This window comes from Anas platyrhynchos, chromosome 3 (assembly GCF_047663525.1).
Source record: "Anas platyrhynchos isolate ZD024472 breed Pekin duck chromosome 3, IASCAAS_PekinDuck_T2T, whole genome shotgun sequence".
NCBI classification, from domain to species: domain Eukaryota; kingdom Metazoa; phylum Chordata; class Aves; order Anseriformes; family Anatidae; genus Anas; species Anas platyrhynchos.
Window position 1 is genome coordinate 89,684,579 of NC_092589.1, and position 19,790 is coordinate 89,704,368.

Sequence of the window (19,790 nt, forward strand, 5' to 3'; positions counted from 1 at the left end):
TCCACATAGATAATCATTTCCAATGGCAGTCACTAGATGAAAATCATGAAGAACTTCATAAATCAGACACTACATCAGGCTTGCATTTAGCAATCTGGGGCTCTACTGAACTAAAGAGGAGAATTAAAATTGACCACAGTCAAATATTCTATGAAAATACCCAGTTCCTTTCAAAGACAAGCCAAAAAGTTAACAAACCCCCATTAAAATACCATTCAACTCCATCTGTTGCGTACAAGCCATTGTCATACCTGTCTGGCTTCGGACCCTTGCCAAATACATGTTGGAGTCCAAATACATCCAGACCCCTATCTAAACGTATGTTAATAATACTGCAACTCCCAAATATTTCTGCTGTGCTGCTGCCTTTCTGCATTTCTAAAATCTACCTTTGTATGTTTAAGTATCTGCTATGAGTTGCCTTATATTACCTCGAGTGTTTTGTTTTACCAATGTTCTTTATTTTGCCCCCATCTTCCATTTATCAAAGCGGCTTTTAGTCTACCCATATCTTTTAATAATCCTTCACATCTTTCTATCACCATGGTATTAGATTGGTAAGACTCTCCGCAGTTGTTAGTTGACCATTCTTGTATCCTGTTTAAAACATACTCCCAAGATAATGTTGAAGTGTTATCTAATATTTATTTTTTAATAAAATTGTATGGTTCTGACGGTGATATACACACAGCATTAGCTTCCAGAAAATGATGTGGTATCCTTTTTGACTTCCTTACAAAACTGTGTCCTCACAGAAGAAAAAAAAAAAAAAAAAGGCTTATCTATTCTGTTCAAAAATTTATATAAATGTGTCTAACCAGGATATATATGTTTCTTTATCAGTTTATGAAAGTCAGTATTTGATGTAATAGCAGCCTGCAGTTCTCCAGGTCTCCTGTCTTTCTTTGAAAATAGCTGGGATAAGCACTTCTCTGGCCCATGTTATGCTGAACTCAGACTGCTTGATTGAAACAGGTCTCCCTGGCTTCAGCACTTAGCAATCTACTCTTGTACTGGAATACTTTGGTGAACTCAAGTGCCAAAAATTCACCGCTTTCTTAATATGACTGCCAATTACGACTGTGAGATAACTGAAATTATTTTTTTTATAAAGATGTGTTCTGTGAGGATCTGTTTAAGCTCTCACATACCACCCGAAAAAGCTATGTAAGGTGCTGAATTTTTTTCATGAATCCTGTCTGCCTGTAGTTCACAACTGGAACCAGCAATCAGCTGAAACTGTGAAAGAAGACACTAATCAGGGGGAAAATGTACAAACCTGGCAAAGTACAGATCTGCCCCACCACATCCAAAGCTTAGAGTATTGTTATCTCAGAGACTTCAAACCATATCTCTCTGGGCAGCTGAGAGATGGTTGAGAGGAACTGATGACAAAAATAGGAAATGACTCATTCAGGGAAGAAAACCTTTATTTCTCGTTCAGCTGCATGACAGCACAGCCGGGCCCCAAACCAGATGCCCCATCTTTGTCCAACTCGCGATTCTTGCTGGATGTTAATGTACGTAAGAGTAAGAGCTGTTCAATCTTCCTTTCCTGAACAAGCTCACTTAGAAACTACCACTGTCCAATGATAAGCTAAAGGATAAGAATTAATTGAGAGTTGACTCCAGCTAAAACAGAAATTGGATAGGTATTTGAAACATTTGGAAGATGCCACTTCAAAATGATGCCACTGCCTTTTTTTTTTTTTTTTTTTGAGTGCCATACCAACAATCACTCAATTCAGTTTCTAATTTGAGAGCTCTTTTAGCCTACCTGCTGATAATAACTCATTTATAGCAGTGACTAATGCCTTACGACATCTCTGGTTGGCTCGGAAAATATGTTCAACCCTGGTGCTCCACCACCAGGTGATCAGGCTTCAGCCAGCCTCGCTTCTGTAACCTCTTGTGTCGACTGCAAGCAATATGGTATACCCAGCCAATAACCCTTAAGAAGCTCCAAAAATCCAAAAATACACTCCAGTACTTCATGGAACTCCAACACATCACCTCAATGGCACGGTTACTGTAAGCAAGTCAAAGCAGTCTTCTGTTTGCTGCACACTCTCCCACAGCAACACCAAGTCAATTAGTTTAACTCCCAATCCTTATCAGTGGCCTGAGTTCAAGATCCTTGAAAAAATCCTCCTAAAACTCTGCAATGAGATTTGCCTGGCAGCTTTGCTCTTTGGGTATAACTGAGCTTTCTATATTAAGGTGTAATTATTTGCACAAGAGCGAGCTTTCTTATTTTTTTATTTTTTTGGTAGAATTAATTGCCATGCAAGCTAAAGATGATCAAAATCTTCACCTTGTTTTTGATGAATATGCAAGGCAGGCTTTTGATGCTCTGCTGTCCCTAGTATAAACTCAGTCAATGTAGGGGAGTAATGATAAAAGCTGTAACAGGAAGGGAAGCAGAGCTGGGCTATACTGGAACCAGCTGATGGTGGTCAGTGGAAGCGGCAAATCAGCAGGCGGTCAAGACAAACTGTTTCCACACATCTTGCAGAAGGCAGCAGCTGGCATAACAGTGACTAAGGGGTGTTGGAAAGACTAAAGGTGCTTCATGAAGGTTAGGAGAGGAGGAGAACTGGGCAGGTAGTGGTGGAAGGGAGGGAGAAACCTGGGCTTCTGAGGCAGACTGAGCTGTAGGACAGGCTTGTAGGTTGGTCTTACATATCTGCATCTGGGTGAACTGCAACTACAAATATGCTTGCTGAAAACAAGGCCCTGAAATACCCTAGGGTATTTCCAGTACTTTGCTTTGCTTCATGTAAATATGTACAGGTCATACACTTGGAATGGACCTGAAGAAGGTTTTATGTGTGAGAGCATGTAAACACAATGCTCTGGCATCCTAAGTTAAAGCAATATTTAAGCTAATAAAGAGCATCCTAGGAAACAAGACTACATAGATGATTTCACCTCTACAATGATGATCCTGAAATGCAACTGAAATGTTGGTACCTGCACTTTTATGCGGGTGATAAAACACTGAGGCAGCAGCAGAAGAAAAGGCACAAAAATGAGTGAGGGAACAGGGGAAGTAATTTACAGTGAGGAGCTGAAACTGGTGTGGTTCACCAAGAAGACTTAAGATGGCTTGATCGTTGTGCATCTCTATAGGAGCAGTCAATACAGCAGACGCCACATTGCTGTCTTCAGGGAAGGCAGAGTTCCACGAGTGTGAACCAAAGCCTGACAATTTTGGTTAGGAATGAAGTTAATCCTGAGGGTGTGAGCAGCCACTGGAAACAACGTGCTAAGCCTTCATCAGGTCTTCACTCCAGCCAGTGTTTCTATCCCAAAAACTTGCTCTAGCCACATACAGAATACACCGCCATTGTCCCTGCCAAATCTGCCTTTGGCATGCCAGCTTCTCCCCCAGACTCGGGGGGATTTTAGGAGCAGCTGAAAGTAGCTGGGCACCCTGCTGTTGCCCCCTCCAGTCCCATCTCCTCAGGTATGGGATCATTAAGGTGGGAAAAGACCTCCAAGATCCAACCATCCCCCTACCACCAATATCAAACCATGTCTCTAAGCACCACATCCAACCTCTCCTTGAACATCCCCAGGGACGGTGACTCCACCACCTCCCTGGGCAACCCATCCCAGTGCCTGACTGCTCTTTCTGAGCAGAAATGTCTCCTCATTTCCAACCTGAACCTCCCCTGGTGCAACTTGAGGCCATTCCCTCTAGTCCTAGCGCTGGTTATCTGCCAGAAGAGGCCGACCCCCAGCTCCCCACACCTTCCTTTCAGGCAGAGGGAGCAATGAGGTCTCCCCTGAGCCTCCTCTTCTCCAGACCAAACACCCCCAGCTCCCTCAGCCGCTCCTCACAGGACCTGTGCTCCAGGCCCTCACCAGCTCCCACACCCTCTCCTTCCTCCCCTCCCCGTGTGCTCGCAGCGTGCGGACCGAGGGGGCTGGGAGGCAGGGGGCTGCCATCTTCTGCCTGCTCCCCTCCTCTCCCATCCCCTCCCGGGGGCTGCCGGCCCCTCAGAGCCGCGCAGCGCCCGGTGCTCGCAGCTCCGCCCCGCGCCCGCCCGTGGGCTGTGGCCGGGCGGCAGCGGAGCAGCCTCGGCCGCCGCCATGCAGCCGCCGCCGCCGCCTCCCCGCCCCGCCATGCCGCAGCCGTAGGCAGCCGCCGGCCGCTCGCAGCCCTCGGCCCCCGGGAGGCGGCGGAGGCGGCGGTGGCGGTGGCGGCGGGCCCTGCCTTCGCCTCGCCCTGCCCGATGGGCAGCCTGCTGAGCGGCGTCAGCTTCAAGGAGCCCACCACGGTGGAGGACTGCGACTCCACCTGGGAGACCGACTCGGAGCCCGAGCCGCCGCCGGAGCCCGCCGGGGACCCGCGGCCCCTGGAAGGGGCGGGCGCGGTCGGGGGAGCCGCCGAGGAGCCGCCCGCTGACGGCCGGCCCCGGGAGCCGCCGGGGGACGCGGAGCGGGCCGAGGCCGACACCGCCAGCCCCGAGCAGGTACCGCCCGCCCCGCTGCCCCCCCGGGAAGGGCTCGGCCAGGCCTCGGCAGCCCGCGAGCCCCGGGGGTGGAGGAGCTGAGGCCGGGCAGGGCAGCGCGGGGGGTCCCCAGCCTGCTGCGGAGCGCTCCGTGCTGGCCCCCGGGGGTTGCTCGGCCCAAAATGCTGGCCCTAAAGCGTATAAAGGGGTGCTCTGCCGAAATTGCTGGCCCTGAAGCGTTTACAGGGCTGCTTTGCCAATAATCTGACAGAATTTCGGAATCAAGGCATGGGGGACCAGCTGGGGCCAGGTTTTAGCCTGCTGGACGTACCGCGTTTATATGTGGTTCAGACACTGCCATAGTGCAAAATTAAATAGGTGTAAGTGTTTTATCCTCTTTTGCATGATGTATGGTGATAGATAACTAAAGCCTGGTGGGTGCTCCTCACGCAGGAGGGACGGCGTGCTCAGGGCAGCCTGCTTCGCCTGTAGGTGTGGTCAGAGATAGCCTTGCAAAAGGATGCTCCAGGACAGGTGCTTGCTTGCCAATAACATCATATTAACAAGCAGCAGGATGTGCAGCTATAAAGGGGAATGTCCAGTGCAGTCATAGGGAATTTCCCCCTTTTCGACTTCACTTTAGCCCGTTGTATGTATACTGCAAGGAGTTCCCTCATTTGGTCACTGGTTTTAGAGTAGAGACTTATTTTAGTGAACTAACCACTACAAAACTCTCAGTTACGGCACAGGCATGAAGAAATTTTGAAGAACATGAAGTGGTCGCTAGCAAGCTGAATTCTCTCTAGACTACTACTTCATTTTCCTCAATAAGCGCAGGCTTTTCAAGTGTACTGTTAAGTCAGTGGGATTGTTTCCACTGCCCTTGATACACTCTGGTTGTTTCGGGTCATAGCTTCCAAGTGTCTGGGGTTCAGTACAGGGTCTCCTACGAGTATATTTTCTCTATGTGAGTGGGTTTTTTTTTGTTGTTGTTGTTTAGTGGTACTTCTTGCTAGGATTTAAGTTCTGAGAAATGAAGAACAGAAAATGGTTCAAGAAGGTATTTGAACTGCAAGTTAGCTTGTCTATGACTATTCATTTTCTTCCACAGGACGTTAGTGATAGCAGTTAACACAACATGCACATGACAGATAGTGTTTGCAGATAGTGTGGTTTCCAAAGTTACTGTCTCTGTACTTTCACGTTCAATTACTTATTTTATCTTCTGTTGGCACTTCCTGGTTAACTTCAAAGTCTGACATTTGGAAATGACAGTAAACTTGTTGGTTTAAATTCAGCCTCATTGGAAGGATGCCTCGTAGCCATACTTTTGGGTTTTGCTGAGTTTTGTTGTGGTTTTTGCTGTGGTTAGTTGGTTGGTTCTTTTGATTTAGGTTTAAAGTATGTGGTGTGAAGTATGCGGCAGGGAGATGCCTGGTGTTTGACCAGGCAGTAGGCAAATACATCTACTTGTGTATGTTTACATTGCTGAAATCCATTATGAAAAATAATTATTTTAATATTACCCAGGTTCAGTATTTAGTGTGTTTGTTTATGGTTATTATCTATTTTTTAAACGTTTCAGAACAGTGATGGAACTGAGCTGACAGCCAAGCCAAAGAGAAGCTTCTATGCAGCAAGAGATTTATACAAGTACCGACACCAGTATCCAGTAAGAATATTTTATGCTTTAAAATTCCCAATTTAGTAGAGAGCAGCACACAACCTAAAAATTCCTAAACTTTATGGTGCCTAATAAATACGAGGAATTAGTGTATTAGTAGTAAAAAGCTGTTGCAAAGGTCCAATATATTTAAGCGGGAGAGGGGTAAAACATCTTCTTATCCTAGATGTAAATGCAAGCACATGAGGTGTGTAAGCCTGGGAATAATGGCAGGAGCCCAGGAAAAGATTTGTGCTTTGAATGCTGATAAGAGTGGATAAAGTTTGGACTTCGTATTATTTGTCTCCTGGAAATTCCTTGAGACCAAAGTCTGGGTGCTGCTATGCTTGCAGCTCTGACTTGGTAGAAGGCACCAGTCAGAAGGAACTGGCACATCCTTAAAGTGTTTTACCTGGGCTGAATCTGTATGTGTGTGACTTCCATTTCTCCTAAAATGCTGAAATATTTTTGTCCTCAAATTGTTCAGAGAGCAGAATGTTACTTTGTGGGTATTCTAAGTAGTGGGTTTTTTTGCTTGTTTGTTGTTGGTTTTGTTTGTTTGTGTTTTCTGTTTTGTTTTGTAGGGTGATAATGTCCTGTTTTCTTTCTTTCAGCAGAACTTTAAGGATCTTCGATACCAAAATGACTTGTGCAATCTCCGCTTTTACAAAAACAAAATCCCTTTCAAGCCCGATGGTGAGTAATCTGGGACAATAGTAGTGATAACAGAAGAATGTTCAACACTTATAGTAACAACGCGAAACTGTAGTGATAATTACTGTGCTGACAAATTAGAGGTGTATGGCTATATTTAGTGTGATTTAAACCTCCTCTGTTGCTTATCAATTAACATGTTGATAAGCAAGTTGTGTTTAAGCCAAAGTTTTGCATTTTTCAGAATGATGTAGTATAAGGTGTTGTTTACACAACTGATTTAGAGCAGTGGCACTGCCTTTTATTAAACAAAGATAACGTTGTTCCACCATGCTTTGCAAACTCCTGGCGCTTGAAAAGGAGTGGCAGGGATCAGGGTGTTATTCCTAGCACTGTGAGGGGAAAATGAATGCACTGTCACTTCCTCATGTGTGAGAAATTATTTTATTATCATTGTTATAATAATCAAAGCCCCTGGTGGTTCTGGTAATGAAGCAGGACCCTCACATGCAAAGTTCTGCATGAATACTGAAAGAGCTGAAAGATGACAAACCTGGCTCTAGAGAGTTTGCTACCCTCTTGTCTCTCATGCTTTGACTGCAGACAGATGGAGAAGCAGAAGGGGACAATAAAACAGTAGTGGTTAGAATGATAGACAGGAGTCTTGGCACATGAGAGCTTAGCCATTGACAAAAAAAAAAATTGCGATCAAAAATACTCTTTTGAGAGTTTTGAAAGAATGAGGCGGAGGTTACTTTGAGGGTGTTTGCAGACAGATCCTCTTGGCACGAGGACAGCTTGGGAGGAAATACAAGACTGCATATTTGAATACAGAAGAAGTGAGAAGTGGAGGCTGCAGTTGAGGGCTGGCCAGAGGCAGGCATCAGTCTCATGGCAGCGCATGGGTTGTGACAAGGTGGGGTGGGGCGGGTCACAAAAGACTTTGAAAATGAAGGCACATAGTTTTTCTTTGATGTTACAGAAAAGGGCTTCACAATGGAAGAACACAAAGCAAAAAAGTCAGTGGTTTTTTTTTTTTTTTTTTTTTTTTTAAAAAGTGTAGTGTAGAAACATGATCTTAGCAGCAGCATTCAGGGTAGATATAAGTGTGTCAGCAGTGTACTTTTCAAGGCTGGTAAAAAGGATGTTAAGGTGCAAAACATCAAAATTCTGATGGAATATTATACAGAATGGTGTAAAGACATCAATATAGCCTGGAAGGTTGGAAATAACAGCTGCTTAAAGGCAAGACAGTGATAATAACCTCAGCAATCAAGAAGATAAATCAGGTAACGCAAAAGAAAGATAAGACTTCTGTTTTAATTATCTTGAGCTTTATCTAGATATCCACAAGCAAATATTAAAGATTGTTTTTAGCTTGGCAAGAGGAGTTGAATCTGTGAGTTACTAGTAACAGAAGAAGCATTACGCAGAGAACTGAAAGAAAGATAAAGGTACTGAGGACCATGTGAACCTGAAACTGAAAGCCAGAAAAGGTTTGGGGCGGGGGGAATCCTTTAAAAGGCAAAAAAATAAGGAGGTATTCCAGAAGGTTAGCCAGGAGAAGAGACAGGAGGCAAGCCTTCCACCAACTTCTATGACTAAAACTTGTAAAAACTAAAACTGGTCTTAAAATTTTCTCTTTTTGGAGAAAGTCATGGTTGGTGTCAAAAGCTGATAGGCCGCAGAAGCTGAAGGGTTGATGGCTGTGAGCTCTTACTTAGATGGCTATGGCTTAGTAGATGTTTTTACTGAGAATGGTAAAGATTTGGCACAACCTTGACTTCACTCTCACAGACTGGAGTTTTCAGAGGTGTCTAAGCCACCAAGTTATAGACTGTAGTCATGGGGAATGTTATTTAAAAAAAAAAAAAAAAGACGTTTTAGTGCAGTCCTAAATCTGAAGTTTAATTCCATGACCTACAGACTTCCTGTGCATTCTGACTTGTCCCTGAAATTTAGCAGCAAGTTACCTGATACTTGAAATGTAGTTACTGTAACAGTTGTGCACAGTATGGTGATGGCAGGAGATCCTCTTGGTTGGGTCCTTTTCCAGCCTTGCATGCACTGTAAATTCCATGTTTTTGGCAACCCCTTTGACTGGCTTCTTTCTCCGTTGTATGAAGAAAAGCAGCAAGTGAACTCTTGTCATTGGGACTGAGGTAGAAATTTTCACTGAACAGGGAGAGAGATGTACAACATGTCATGTACAACAGGAGACTATTTACATGGGACTTTGAGCTTTTTAGGCTGCCGCTGTGCTATTTGACTTTGGGAGAGGCCGTGCTGCAGTGGTAAAATATCGTTGGTTTCTGAGCAGAAATAGGCTAATGCTGTGCGTTCATGGAAAGAGATTGTGTAGCTTTTGGAGCAAGTAACCTCCTCTTGTGTATTTGTATGGTGCCTGGAAGAGAGATGCCCTGGCCCACAAATGAATGGTCTCAGTGCAAAGAATGATTTCTTTTGTGTGTGCTTTGTCTACTTTTTCTATCACTGTCTTTCTGAGAGAAACTGACTAAAACCCACAACTGTTTTGAGACTACTAAAAGCTGAAATTCCCATTTGTTGAGCTTGGCCCCAAGGTTGGACTCATAGCAGAAAATACTCAATACATCAATTCTTTTGGCCACAGATAATTGCAAAACATTTTCAAATCTTGTTATTATTTATAGCTGGAAGGATTCCTGGAATAAAAGATCTATTGAAGTGTTGAGGCTGTATAATACTAAGGCAATATATATGCAGAGCTTTCTCATGTTAAAGAAATGGCAGGTGATTGTGTTTTAGTATTTTGCATAAGTGATTTGTCAATGTGTGCTAAAGGAATCTAGGACATGAGATGTTCAGAAAAGTGTATTTTTCAGAGATTATTGTTGCATACCCTCTACTGGTAAGTACCTTGGTATAAGTCAGTTGATTTTGTTTGTATTGAAATTTGATGAAACTCTTGTCTTTAATTAAGTTTCAGTAACTAATTTATTTTTAATTTAAAAATAACGTTTGCAACAGACCTTATTTTACATAGGATGTGAAAGAAAAAAGTTTGTATTTTGTCACTGTGTTAATATGGCGTGTACTTTCTTCATGTAGCTGAAAGCTGATGTTGATGGCTACCTAACAGTTTCCAAATTATTTTTATGCAGGGGTTTACATTGAAGAAGTCCTAAATAAATGGAAAGGAGACTATGAGAAACTGGAACATAACCACACTTACATACAGTGGTTAGTCACTTACTACCTTTTTCTGTTTCAAAGCATTGCATTGATTCAGTGTTTATATGCTGGAAATTGTAACGTGCTTTTTCTTTTAACAGGCTTTTCCCACTGAGGGAACAAGGTCTGAACTTCTACGCTAAAGAATTAACTACATATGAAATTGAGGTAATACAAGTTGAGCTTAAAACAAACCACATTAATATTGATGCCTAACTGCTTTTTGTTATGTGGAGTTGTTTTATGCGATGCAGAAGTTCTTGCTTCAGTGCCACTAAGAATTTTGGATATATTCTTTGTTTATTAGGAGTTCAAGAAAACAAAGGAAGCAATTAGAAGATTCCTTTTGGCTTACAAAATGATGTTGGAGTTTTTTGGAATAAAACTAATTGATAAAACTGGAAACGTAGCCCGAGCTGCTAACTGGCAAGAAAGATTTCAGCATTTGAATGAGTAAGTAATGACATCCACTCAACACTCTAGAATTGCCATAGAATCTCTTTAGCCTTTTGTTTCCTAGAGAAAGGAAGATGTATTTTCCAAAGAATCGAAATAGTCCGTAACTGGTTTGTGTCAGTATGTGGATGTTCTTCCTTCCCCTTTTTTTGATTGTGCTTCTCACCCATTAGCAGTCTAAGTGACATCAGTGAATTCCCCACAAATACAACTTCAGATGGTGCTGAAGAAGATCACAATTCCAAACTAATTTGTCTGTCTTGCCACTGAGTGCATTGTCACTTGATCCCAAAGCACTGCTTCTCAATTATGAGGAATGAGATGCTTATTTTGTAATCACGTTTCTTCTTGAGAAAAATCAAGTTCTCCACAGCTGTATAGAAGCTAAGTAATAAAGATTTCCCTCTCTTCTCCAAACATGATCTGTGTTGGATTTAATACTTTTTAACAGCAGTGCCTAACTGGAGAGGTTTAGACATTTATTAAGTCAAACTTTATCTCCAGCTTTCAGCAAAATGCCATCTGTCATCATCCTTTGGCATGTGTGGGGAGCTTGAGTTTGCGCTGAATTTTTGTCCAATGCAGTTGTATCAAAATTTCTCTTCAAATCTTGTAATTACTTTTGTAATACCTCTGACTATAGAGCTAAAGATTGGACAAAACAAAATACTGCAAGAAAACAAACAAAATCTTATTACTTAAGGTAGAATTGCTAATGACTAAATGTGAATGAATAATGAAAGTAACCACTAATTTCACTCGAATACTATGAGCTAATTGACAGGTATGTACTCAGGCTCAGGCCATAGATAAAAGAGAGGCCCAAAGAGAAGGCCCAAATGAAAGGCACTGCACATTCTTACATTGTAATTACTATATTATTATTATATATAGTAATGATATAAGTGTGTGTGACTATATGTGTGTAGCTACTCACTAAAAATAATATCAGTGAGCAGCTATGCTAGTTTAAATCAGGAACTGAGACTCTCTTTACTTAAGTTTGGCCATCTGAAATTCAGACATTTAGGTTTCACTATTCACCTAGGCATACTTCATGAAGAAATAGCATTTCAGAAAAACTTCCAGAAGATAACTCATTCCATTTATCTTAGATATATGCTATAATAGAAGGACTAGCTCTCCAGGGGTGCCTGTTTTGCCTCTCAGGACTGTCTGTCTAAGTAATGTAGGTAGCTAGCTTAGAGTGGAGACACAGCTTCTAAATGGCTAAGGTGTAGTCTAGTGAATCATGTTCTGTAGCTGTATGACTACAATACACTACAAGAAAAATGTTTTATAGAAATGACTGCTTTCTCCTTGGAAAAATATATACAGTAGAAGGAATCAAAATTGGTACACAGTGCTTTTCTTTCATCTACTGCCTCAGTGCCTTTTGCAGACACTAATTTTCACTTCCAACATCCTCACAAAGGAGGTACTAGCAAGCTTCATCAGCTGTGAGAAATTAAAGTACAGAAAGCTTGAAGTACACATCTTGAATGATTAAAAATAAGTGAGGAATTGCGGTTCCAGTTCTGTAAGGATTTTCTTTTTCTGTTTCAATGGAATTATTTCAACCTTTTCTTCCAAAGGTCTCAACACAACTACCTGAGAATCACTCGAATTCTGAAAAGTCTTGGTGAACTTGGATATGAGAGTTTCAAATCTCCCCTGGTAAAATTTATTCTCCATGAAGCTCTTGTCGAAGATACCATTCCCAATATTAAGCAAAGTGCTCTAGAATATTTTGTGTATACTATTAGAGACCGAAGAGAAAGGAGAAAGCTCCTGAGATTTGCCCAGCAACATTACACACCATCAGAGCATTTTATCTGGGGACCGCCAAAAAAGCAGAAGTCAGAGGGAAACAAAACAAGTAAAAAACCAGCATCTCCTATTTCTATTCACAGTAGTTACATTTCTAAGCATAAGAAGCCGAAGGAGCCTAAGAGTACATCCACGAGTGGAAGCTCGACTAGTAAAGCAACTGAAGAAAGAAAGGTAGAACTCACGAAAAGTGGAGAAGAAAATGAGCAGGATGAACAAGAAATGAACTGTGATGCTCTTAAGCAAAACAGCAGTGAAAAGAACAGTGATCCTGATACTAGTCAGCTTTCAAAACCAGAAGAAACTCATGATACTTCAGACAAAAAGGAGGATGCTCCTCATTCAAAAAAAGAGGATGAAAGTATGGACAGTGACTCCGGAAGTCACCCAAGTGTTGTAGAGAAAGATTTATGTGACACTGAGAATTGTTCAAATAGCACGTCAGCAGATGTACAAGATAGCCTTGATACGGATACGCTTTCAGAGGAGACCACCACAAAAACTAAGGATGACCTCAAATCATGAGTCTGAGGTTAAAAATCGTTGTTTCGTAATGAATGAAGCGAATTATTCATCACTTTTTCATTTTGCATAACATTTACATCAAATCTAGTATAAAGTGTTCATGAGACTTTGCTTGTTGTGAATGCATCAGATTAGACTTCTGTTAGGTTAATGAATTTTACCTTTTTTAATCTCAGTTGATCAGATAAAAATCAAGTATGGTTATTTAAAATAATTGTGTACGTTCAAAGCCTAGGAATTCATTATCTTTTCCAGACAGATTGCATAGGAAAAAAATAGCTATTCCATTACATTCATCTTTCTTTTTTTAACCTAAAACTTACTAGAAATAGAAACTCTTGAAACTTAAAAATTCTGATATTCCTTTTACATTGCTTTAAATTTTTATTTCTTTTTATTAAATGGCTAGAAATTCTTTGAAGAGCAAAGCTTTTCCCTAGCAGATTTTAAATTTTTGGGGGGGAACTATATTTATGTTAATGGCAGTATTTGCACAGCATTTTACCGTAGATTAGCACCCTTGTCTGAGACACTAGGTAATAGATAGCAAAATATCTTATGCAGCTGGGTATCCTTTACATCAAATAAAAGTTTAACTTACAGTGAAACTGTATCCACAGCTTTTGGGTACAAGGGAAGATGCACTTTAAACTTCTTTTAGGCCCTTTGAAGTTTTCTCATGACTCATGTGCCACTTCTGCGAACTCGAGGTGAGGTGGGATCGTTTTTAGCTGTGGTCTCAGTGTGAAAGCACTCTGTTGATCAGCTTGCCCAGCTGGCTTCAGCACCTGTGAATCCTCTGTCCCTGGAAATCAATCACCAACAGCTCAAAAGCAGTGTCTTCACAGCAAAGCACTGCTTAAGCATCAAAGCCATCAGAGAGACCGTCACCAGGTCTGTCCAGCTGGATCATAACTGAATTTGGACATTTCTTGGCCAGTTTTGGTTGAGATCTGTACAATGCTGAACCCACAGATGCTGGTCTGTGAGAGAAAGGGATTCCAGCTGTCTCGTTCCTCCCTTTGCTCTATCAGAGGTCTTTCACACTGCTTAATGCTATTTTCATAATGGGCTGAAACCTGAGAAAAGCCAGCCTGCTAGCATGACTGGAGCCCAACAGATAGGAATTTCCCAATTAAGATCTTCCCCAGAGTTGTTTACTTAAGGACCATCTGCTTTCCCTGAGCATCCTCTGCTGACTTCATGCCATTCAATCTAGCAAGACACTACCCAGCGAGTTAATTGTATGAATTAAAAAATAATGCAGGTAGAACTCATGCTTTCTACAGTCCTAAAATAGTCTAAAACTTCTATATGTATTTTCTATTTTAAAATGTATATATAATCCACTGCCTTTAATGTATTTTTGATGAAATATTATAAAGCAAGTACCTGACTACAGTTTGAGTGTCAGAGTGCTGCAAGACTTGATTCAAGTCTTGTAACTCAAAATGACAAAGTCTTCAGGGGTTTCAAAGCATAGACAAGATGTCTTATATTTTTCTGTGTCACTAGTTCCCATTATGGCAGTACATCACTCCTTGCTTTCCCCGGCTAGTATTGTTTCTTGGGGTCACACAGAGTTGTAGTTAGAGATCTGGGTACCTATGGACAATAACTAAACTCTTTCCATCCAAAAAAAAAGGCAGGGAAGTGGAAAGCCACATTCCTCCTTTTCTGTGTTGTCTTATAAGGAAAGGGACATCATATTTGTGAGTTGTTTCTGGCTTTTTTGTTTTGTTTTTTAGGGGTAGCCCAGGTCGCTCCAACAGGCATTAAGTCTGTCTGAATGGAAATGTCCCAGAGAATTCCCCCCCAGCCACTGTTTTAACAAAGGCTGGTGCTGAGAATTATCTTCAAATTCCCCTGGACTTAAACCACTTCCATGTTTGGACCTGACCTGAGTAGAAGGGGACAGGAAATGCTTGGATGAAATTGGTCCATGTAGTTAAAGACTCTAACCCCATGCATACATGCAGGGAGGACAGCTTTATGTTCTGCCTCTGACTTTTTAAATCTCGAGTGCCTAACCTTGCCAACTTAATAGCATTGTTTAACATAGTTATTTCTTGAATGGCATAGGGAAAATTTACACTGTGCATGAAGAACATAACCGTAAGGTAGCTAGTTATACAGAACCTTCAATTTCTAGACTTTAATACTGAAGTTAACCATTTTTTTTTAAATTACATAGTGTTCAACTGGAATAGGGGACACTGGGGGTGTTATATTTATATTGTAATTTGACTGAACATAGATGATCTCAGGAGATTTTCCGTCTTTTGACTACTGAACAACAACAGAAAGAGAAACCCATAGCTCTTAAACCAGGAAGCTCTTGAGATGCACATCCAAAATATTTCTCTGCAGTATGTTATTGTGACACAGCTTTCACCTATATTTGCTTGCTGGTTGTCCACTCATAATTGCGTACTTAATCTAAGAAATTACTTTTTTGTTTGTCTATTTACTTATTTATTTTTGTTTGTTGTTTTCACCTGGCAGGGCTGTTTGCATTAAGGGCCCAGTGAGTCTTAAAATACAGTTGAGAACTTTGAAATCTGTATCCTTATTAACTTAAAAATAAAAATAAAAAAATCAGGATAATTCTGTCACTTTTTATAGAAGTGAGAATAGCAGTGACATGTCAATTAGCCTTGAAGAACTTTGTGGTAAGACACGTTTTTTATTTCTGATGGCCTCCTGCTTTCTGTACCCTTTGTCTTATAGCTGTACCAACAGAATTACTCCCATGGGACACTTCAACTTCAACTAAGAAATTCTGTGTAAAATGTGAGGGTTTACCATTATTTTCACGGAGGAGTTGTTTCTCCTGATTTTCTAAGTGCTTGAAAGAAGGATTCACTGCAGAGCAGTCGCAGAGTGTAGAGTGCCATGGAGATTTGTGGGGATCAAGTGAGTGCACTCTATGAGTTTTAGTACAGAATGATGTCCTTAGCAGCCAGAAGTGCCCTGTTTTCTTTAGTTTTTAAGGTTTCCTTAGTTTTTGAGGCTTTCAGGTTTCCAAGTGTTCTTGTAGATGTCAGTGCTTAATTATTTAAGCATTACTTCAGAAAATTAATGTGTGCAAAGAAAGTCAGGACAATTGCTCATTATTAAACTTGTTTCTCTTTTTTTCTTTTTTTGTCTTTTTTTTTTTTTTGCCTTGCTGTGCACTTAAGTATTCAGGGATTTCTGCGTACCTCTATTACAATGCATTTTGGCCATGTTTTACCAGAATCTGACCTAGTCCCGTAATAATGGAGTGGGGCCTCCCATGTAGGGGTTCTTTCCCAACAAGTAATCTGAACAGCCTCTGATGCTGAGGGAGAAGCGTGCACATTCATACACCTGTGCATTTTACCCATCCCACAAGTGAGAGTGTATGAATGTGCAACTTGACAAACTGAGTGCACATGTGCAAATGAGGACAATTGCACAAATCATGCAAAAATACAGCACTCTAAGATTAGTTACAGCTCTGTACCCTACTAGCTAGGATGTAACTGTGCCTCGGTACCTGAGGATGGGTTGGCATAGAGGCTAAAAGCTTGGGTACGTGAGGTATGCACTGCAGACTGTTCAGATCAGAAGAGTTAGCATGGGCACTTGTCTGGGAGCAGAACCAAGCTTCTGGTGTCTATAGCTCCTCTTTAAAGGTGTGATCCTGAAGGATGCTAAAAATATTTTCAGTAAGCCTTTGGGAGCTGTTCCGTGGCTTGGTCAGCTCCTCAGTTTCCTGCTCCTAAGTTTACAGCAGCCTGATGCATTAGGTATTTGTGTAATCATAGGTAGTATTTCATCTAACCTAGTGTAAGCCTCCTTTAATTATTCCAGGATGATTCTAACAATCTACAGTTGTACTGTACCTGTACTAGAACCAGAAAGTTTACAGACCCTATAAACTTTGTATAATTTTGATGGATGATCCAATAAGGTAAGTCAAGGGAGATATAATATATTTAAATGGAAATCAGCTCTTGTTTTTTTTTTTTTTCTTTTTTTTTTTTTTTTTTTTTAATAAAACATATTTTTATCTGTTTAATCGAATTATTTTGTGTACCTTTCTTTTCCTGAAATTTGTGGTGGTAGTGATTTGTCCAATGGCTGAGAAGCAGGGGGGAGTAGTAAAGGCTGTGTCGAGAACCAAAAGGTAGAAGTACTGTTACAGACAACTTGGTAACAGCCTTTTGTGATCATATTTGTGATACAAACCTAATTCCTGTAGACAATTTCTAACCATGTTTATGGAGGAAAGGCAAGTCCTCTTAGACAAGGTATCACCCGAGATGATACCACAGTATTTAGAAAAAATAATCCTAGTCAAAATGTTTATAGAAATGGAAAGCACTTTCCTCTTAGAAGATACAGTATCGCCTCTTTGTATTAGAAGCAAGTGATAATAAGTACAGTAACGCAAGACTGATCACAAATAATAGTAAGATGCATATGTTTGAGTGAAAATGTATCCCTTATTTTTTATCCCTTATTATACTTTTATAGGTAATGTATTAAATTTCCTTGACAGAAGCAGTATTTATGAATAAGATGCAAATAAATGTATGAAGTTCCTCCATCAATAAAACTGTGACAAAATCATGTTAATGGTGTATGTTAGCTTAAGAACTACCATTATGGATCGGAACCAAAGATATATCTAGCCTTGTATCCTGTCACCAACAGTGGCCATCAACAGATAGTGGGAAAGAACAGTTAAAGTTGTTTTTTTTTCTCTATGATTTTTTCCATTTTTAAACTCGTGCATTCTTTCAGCCTCAGCAATCCCTGTTGGCTACGAGCTCCACATCTTAGTTTAGTTTTGTTTGCAAAAAGTAATCTCTTTTTTGTCTCAAATTTGTTTATTCAGGAATTGCTAGCGCGTTTGAACACAATTACTGAAAGATGAACACTAATCCATTTCCTGTTCTTAAAAGCCTTGGGAAATTGTAATGCTAAGATACCTGCTTAGGCAGAAAATGTAGTCACTTGTTCTATGCTGATGACAGTATTATCTTACGTGTCCCTTCTGAATAAAGTTTTTACACATAAATTGTTCTATATAAAGCATTAGAAGTCAGATTCCAAATGCAAAAATGATTGTTTTTTTTTTTATCTCTGTCAGTGTGAAAGCAAGATCAAAGGCAAAACCTTTTCCTAGCCCACATCTGAGTGAGGTAGCACTGGTTTTGGAGACAAGTAGTAAGGGCATCTATTTGGGCCAGCGTAAATGGGTGTAACATTGTGATTATGTAGAAAACAAAAGTCCTGTCTGAGGTGTGCTGGGAACCATGCTCCTCATTCTGTATTTCAGTAAGTTATTTTGATTCATGTCCCTAGTTCCAATTCCAGTTGAATTCAAGTAACTGCTCAAATGGCATTCCTGCTGGAGAAGGGAGCTTGAAAATGAAAGATGGGACAAAAAGGCCTAAGCATGGGCTCCCTGCTCTCCTTTCACATCACAGTCAGGACCGTAATAGTAGATTCGCTGCTCACAGGTATTTAAATGCAGTCCTCCAAGAGGAATGTAAATTGTGTCTCTGTAATATCTCTGTGCTCTGTATTGCCTGAGAATTATTTATTTTCCTGGGATCTGTGTTCCTTTTACATCCCACGTTCTTGAGTATACCTACTTAAGACCATCAGGGAAAGCAAGAGTTTATTTTAAAGAATATATTTAATACGTGCCATATGTAGTGGACTCTAAACTACAGCTCAAAAGCTATATGAGATCAATTAAAGGGAGGCCTCCTGTGGCTTTACGCTTATAATCACTTTTATATTTATTTTCAGAAGCATAAAGCTGTTTGCTGTAAAATAACAAATGTGAGAATTGGCAAATTGTTCTGAAGGAAGTCTCTTACTTCTGAGGAACTTGGCACTTTTTAATTCTACCACGCTTACAAGTCTAGTGGCGTATTCATCAACTGAAGTTTATTGTGAAATATACTGAATGTATTTACTGCTGTGGCTAACTGTGAAATTTATTGTTTTGCAGTAAAACAGGTTATGGCATTTTTATTTGGGGGACCTGCCGAAGCATGTTTGCTGATCATTAGTTGTTCCTTTTTCTGTGTCTTAACCTATCCCTCGGCTGTTTGTACTTTCAGCAGTTTGAGTTCACAGACCGAAGATTTGGGTATAGGTTTGCACTGATACAATTTGGAGCTATTGTGGACTTGATTGTTAAATGGTATTCTAAGAAAAAAAAGTGTGGTAATTGATAAGAAAAAAAAATAAAGAAACAAAACCCAACATTTTTTACTTGAGAACTGAAACAGCTACATGTCAGTTTTTATGAATGGTCCTGCTCTCTTCTCTGTATTCCTTTGCAGTGTTTGATCACAGAATGCCGTGCATGTTTGGTAGTACCAATACCATATGTATGTGGTAGGAGTGGTAACCAGTTTCTGGGTTTGTAATGCACTATAAAGATATATTTTATAATTCTGTAACTGTATGGCAGTGTTATGCCAAAAAAAAAAATTGTATAAACATAAAAAGCAATAGTTTATGTTGCTTACTGCTATATTTTCGGTCATTTGTTTGTAAAATGAAATACTTGGATTTCCTTTCAGGTAAATATATTTTTAATAACAGCAGCCAAAAATCTCTAAACTAATAAAGCTTCTTCATTTAGCAGCATTGTTTTAGCAACATGTACAAATACTGTGTGCATCTAATATGTGTAATTGCTGTGCAGCGCTTGTTTGTATAGTCTTCTGTAAATGTATTAGCAGTTATAAGTAGGGCATTAAAGGCTCTGATCCTCCTTTTTTGTTGTCAGTGGCAAAACCACCGTGGAACCACAGAGGAACAAGGAAAGGCCCCAAGTGTGTTTTACTCAAAACTGTGGCATTTTTTTTTATTTCTAATTAAAGGAACAGACATACCAGGGCAACACTGTTCTGAGAGCATTTTTGCCAGATTGAAAGGTAAAACCTCCACAAGTCCCCCAGAGCAGGGAGCTTTCCACCTTATTCTCCAAGCTG

At 40.5% G+C, this 19,790-nt stretch overlaps 1 protein-coding gene across 2 annotated transcripts; it reads left to right on the top strand.

Moving 5' to 3' along the window:
* Positions 1 to 4,036: 4,036 nt before the first annotated feature.
* On the top strand, positions 4,037 to 19,570 carry OGFRL1 (opioid growth factor receptor like 1). Of its 2 annotated transcripts, none has more exons than XM_027455022.3 (7): positions 4,037 to 4,481; positions 6,046 to 6,132; positions 6,741 to 6,819; positions 9,921 to 9,999; positions 10,092 to 10,158; positions 10,298 to 10,443; positions 12,042 to 19,570. In XM_027455022.3, exons 1-7 carry the CDS (start codon positions 4,242 to 4,244, stop codon positions 12,799 to 12,801), a joined length of 1,458 nt encoding a protein of 485 aa, XP_027310823.2. In that variant the 5' UTR covers positions 4,037 to 4,241; the 3' UTR covers positions 12,802 to 19,570. The 2 variants fall into 2 exon arrangements, with proteins under 2 accessions (XP_027310823.2, XP_027310822.2); XM_027455021.3 differs by having other exon boundaries at positions 4,038 to 4,481; positions 6,738 to 6,819.
* Positions 19,571 to 19,790: the final 220 nt, after the last annotated feature.

What these genes read in the sequence shown, in the direction of transcription:
- OGFRL1 (XM_027455021.3), top strand. Translation starts at nt 4,242, where the DNA reads ATGGGCAGCCTGCTGAGCGGCGTCAGCTTCAAGGAGCCCACCACGGTG. An exon ending in AGTACCGACACCAGTATCCA is followed by an intron (nt 6,133 to 6,737) that starts GTAAGAATATTT and finishes TCTTTCTTTCAG; the next exon opens with CAGAACTTTAAGGATCTTCG. An exon ending in TAACTACATATGAAATTGAG is followed by an intron (nt 10,159 to 10,297) that starts GTAATACAAGTT and finishes TTTGTTTATTAG; the next exon opens with GAGTTCAAGAAAACAAAGGA.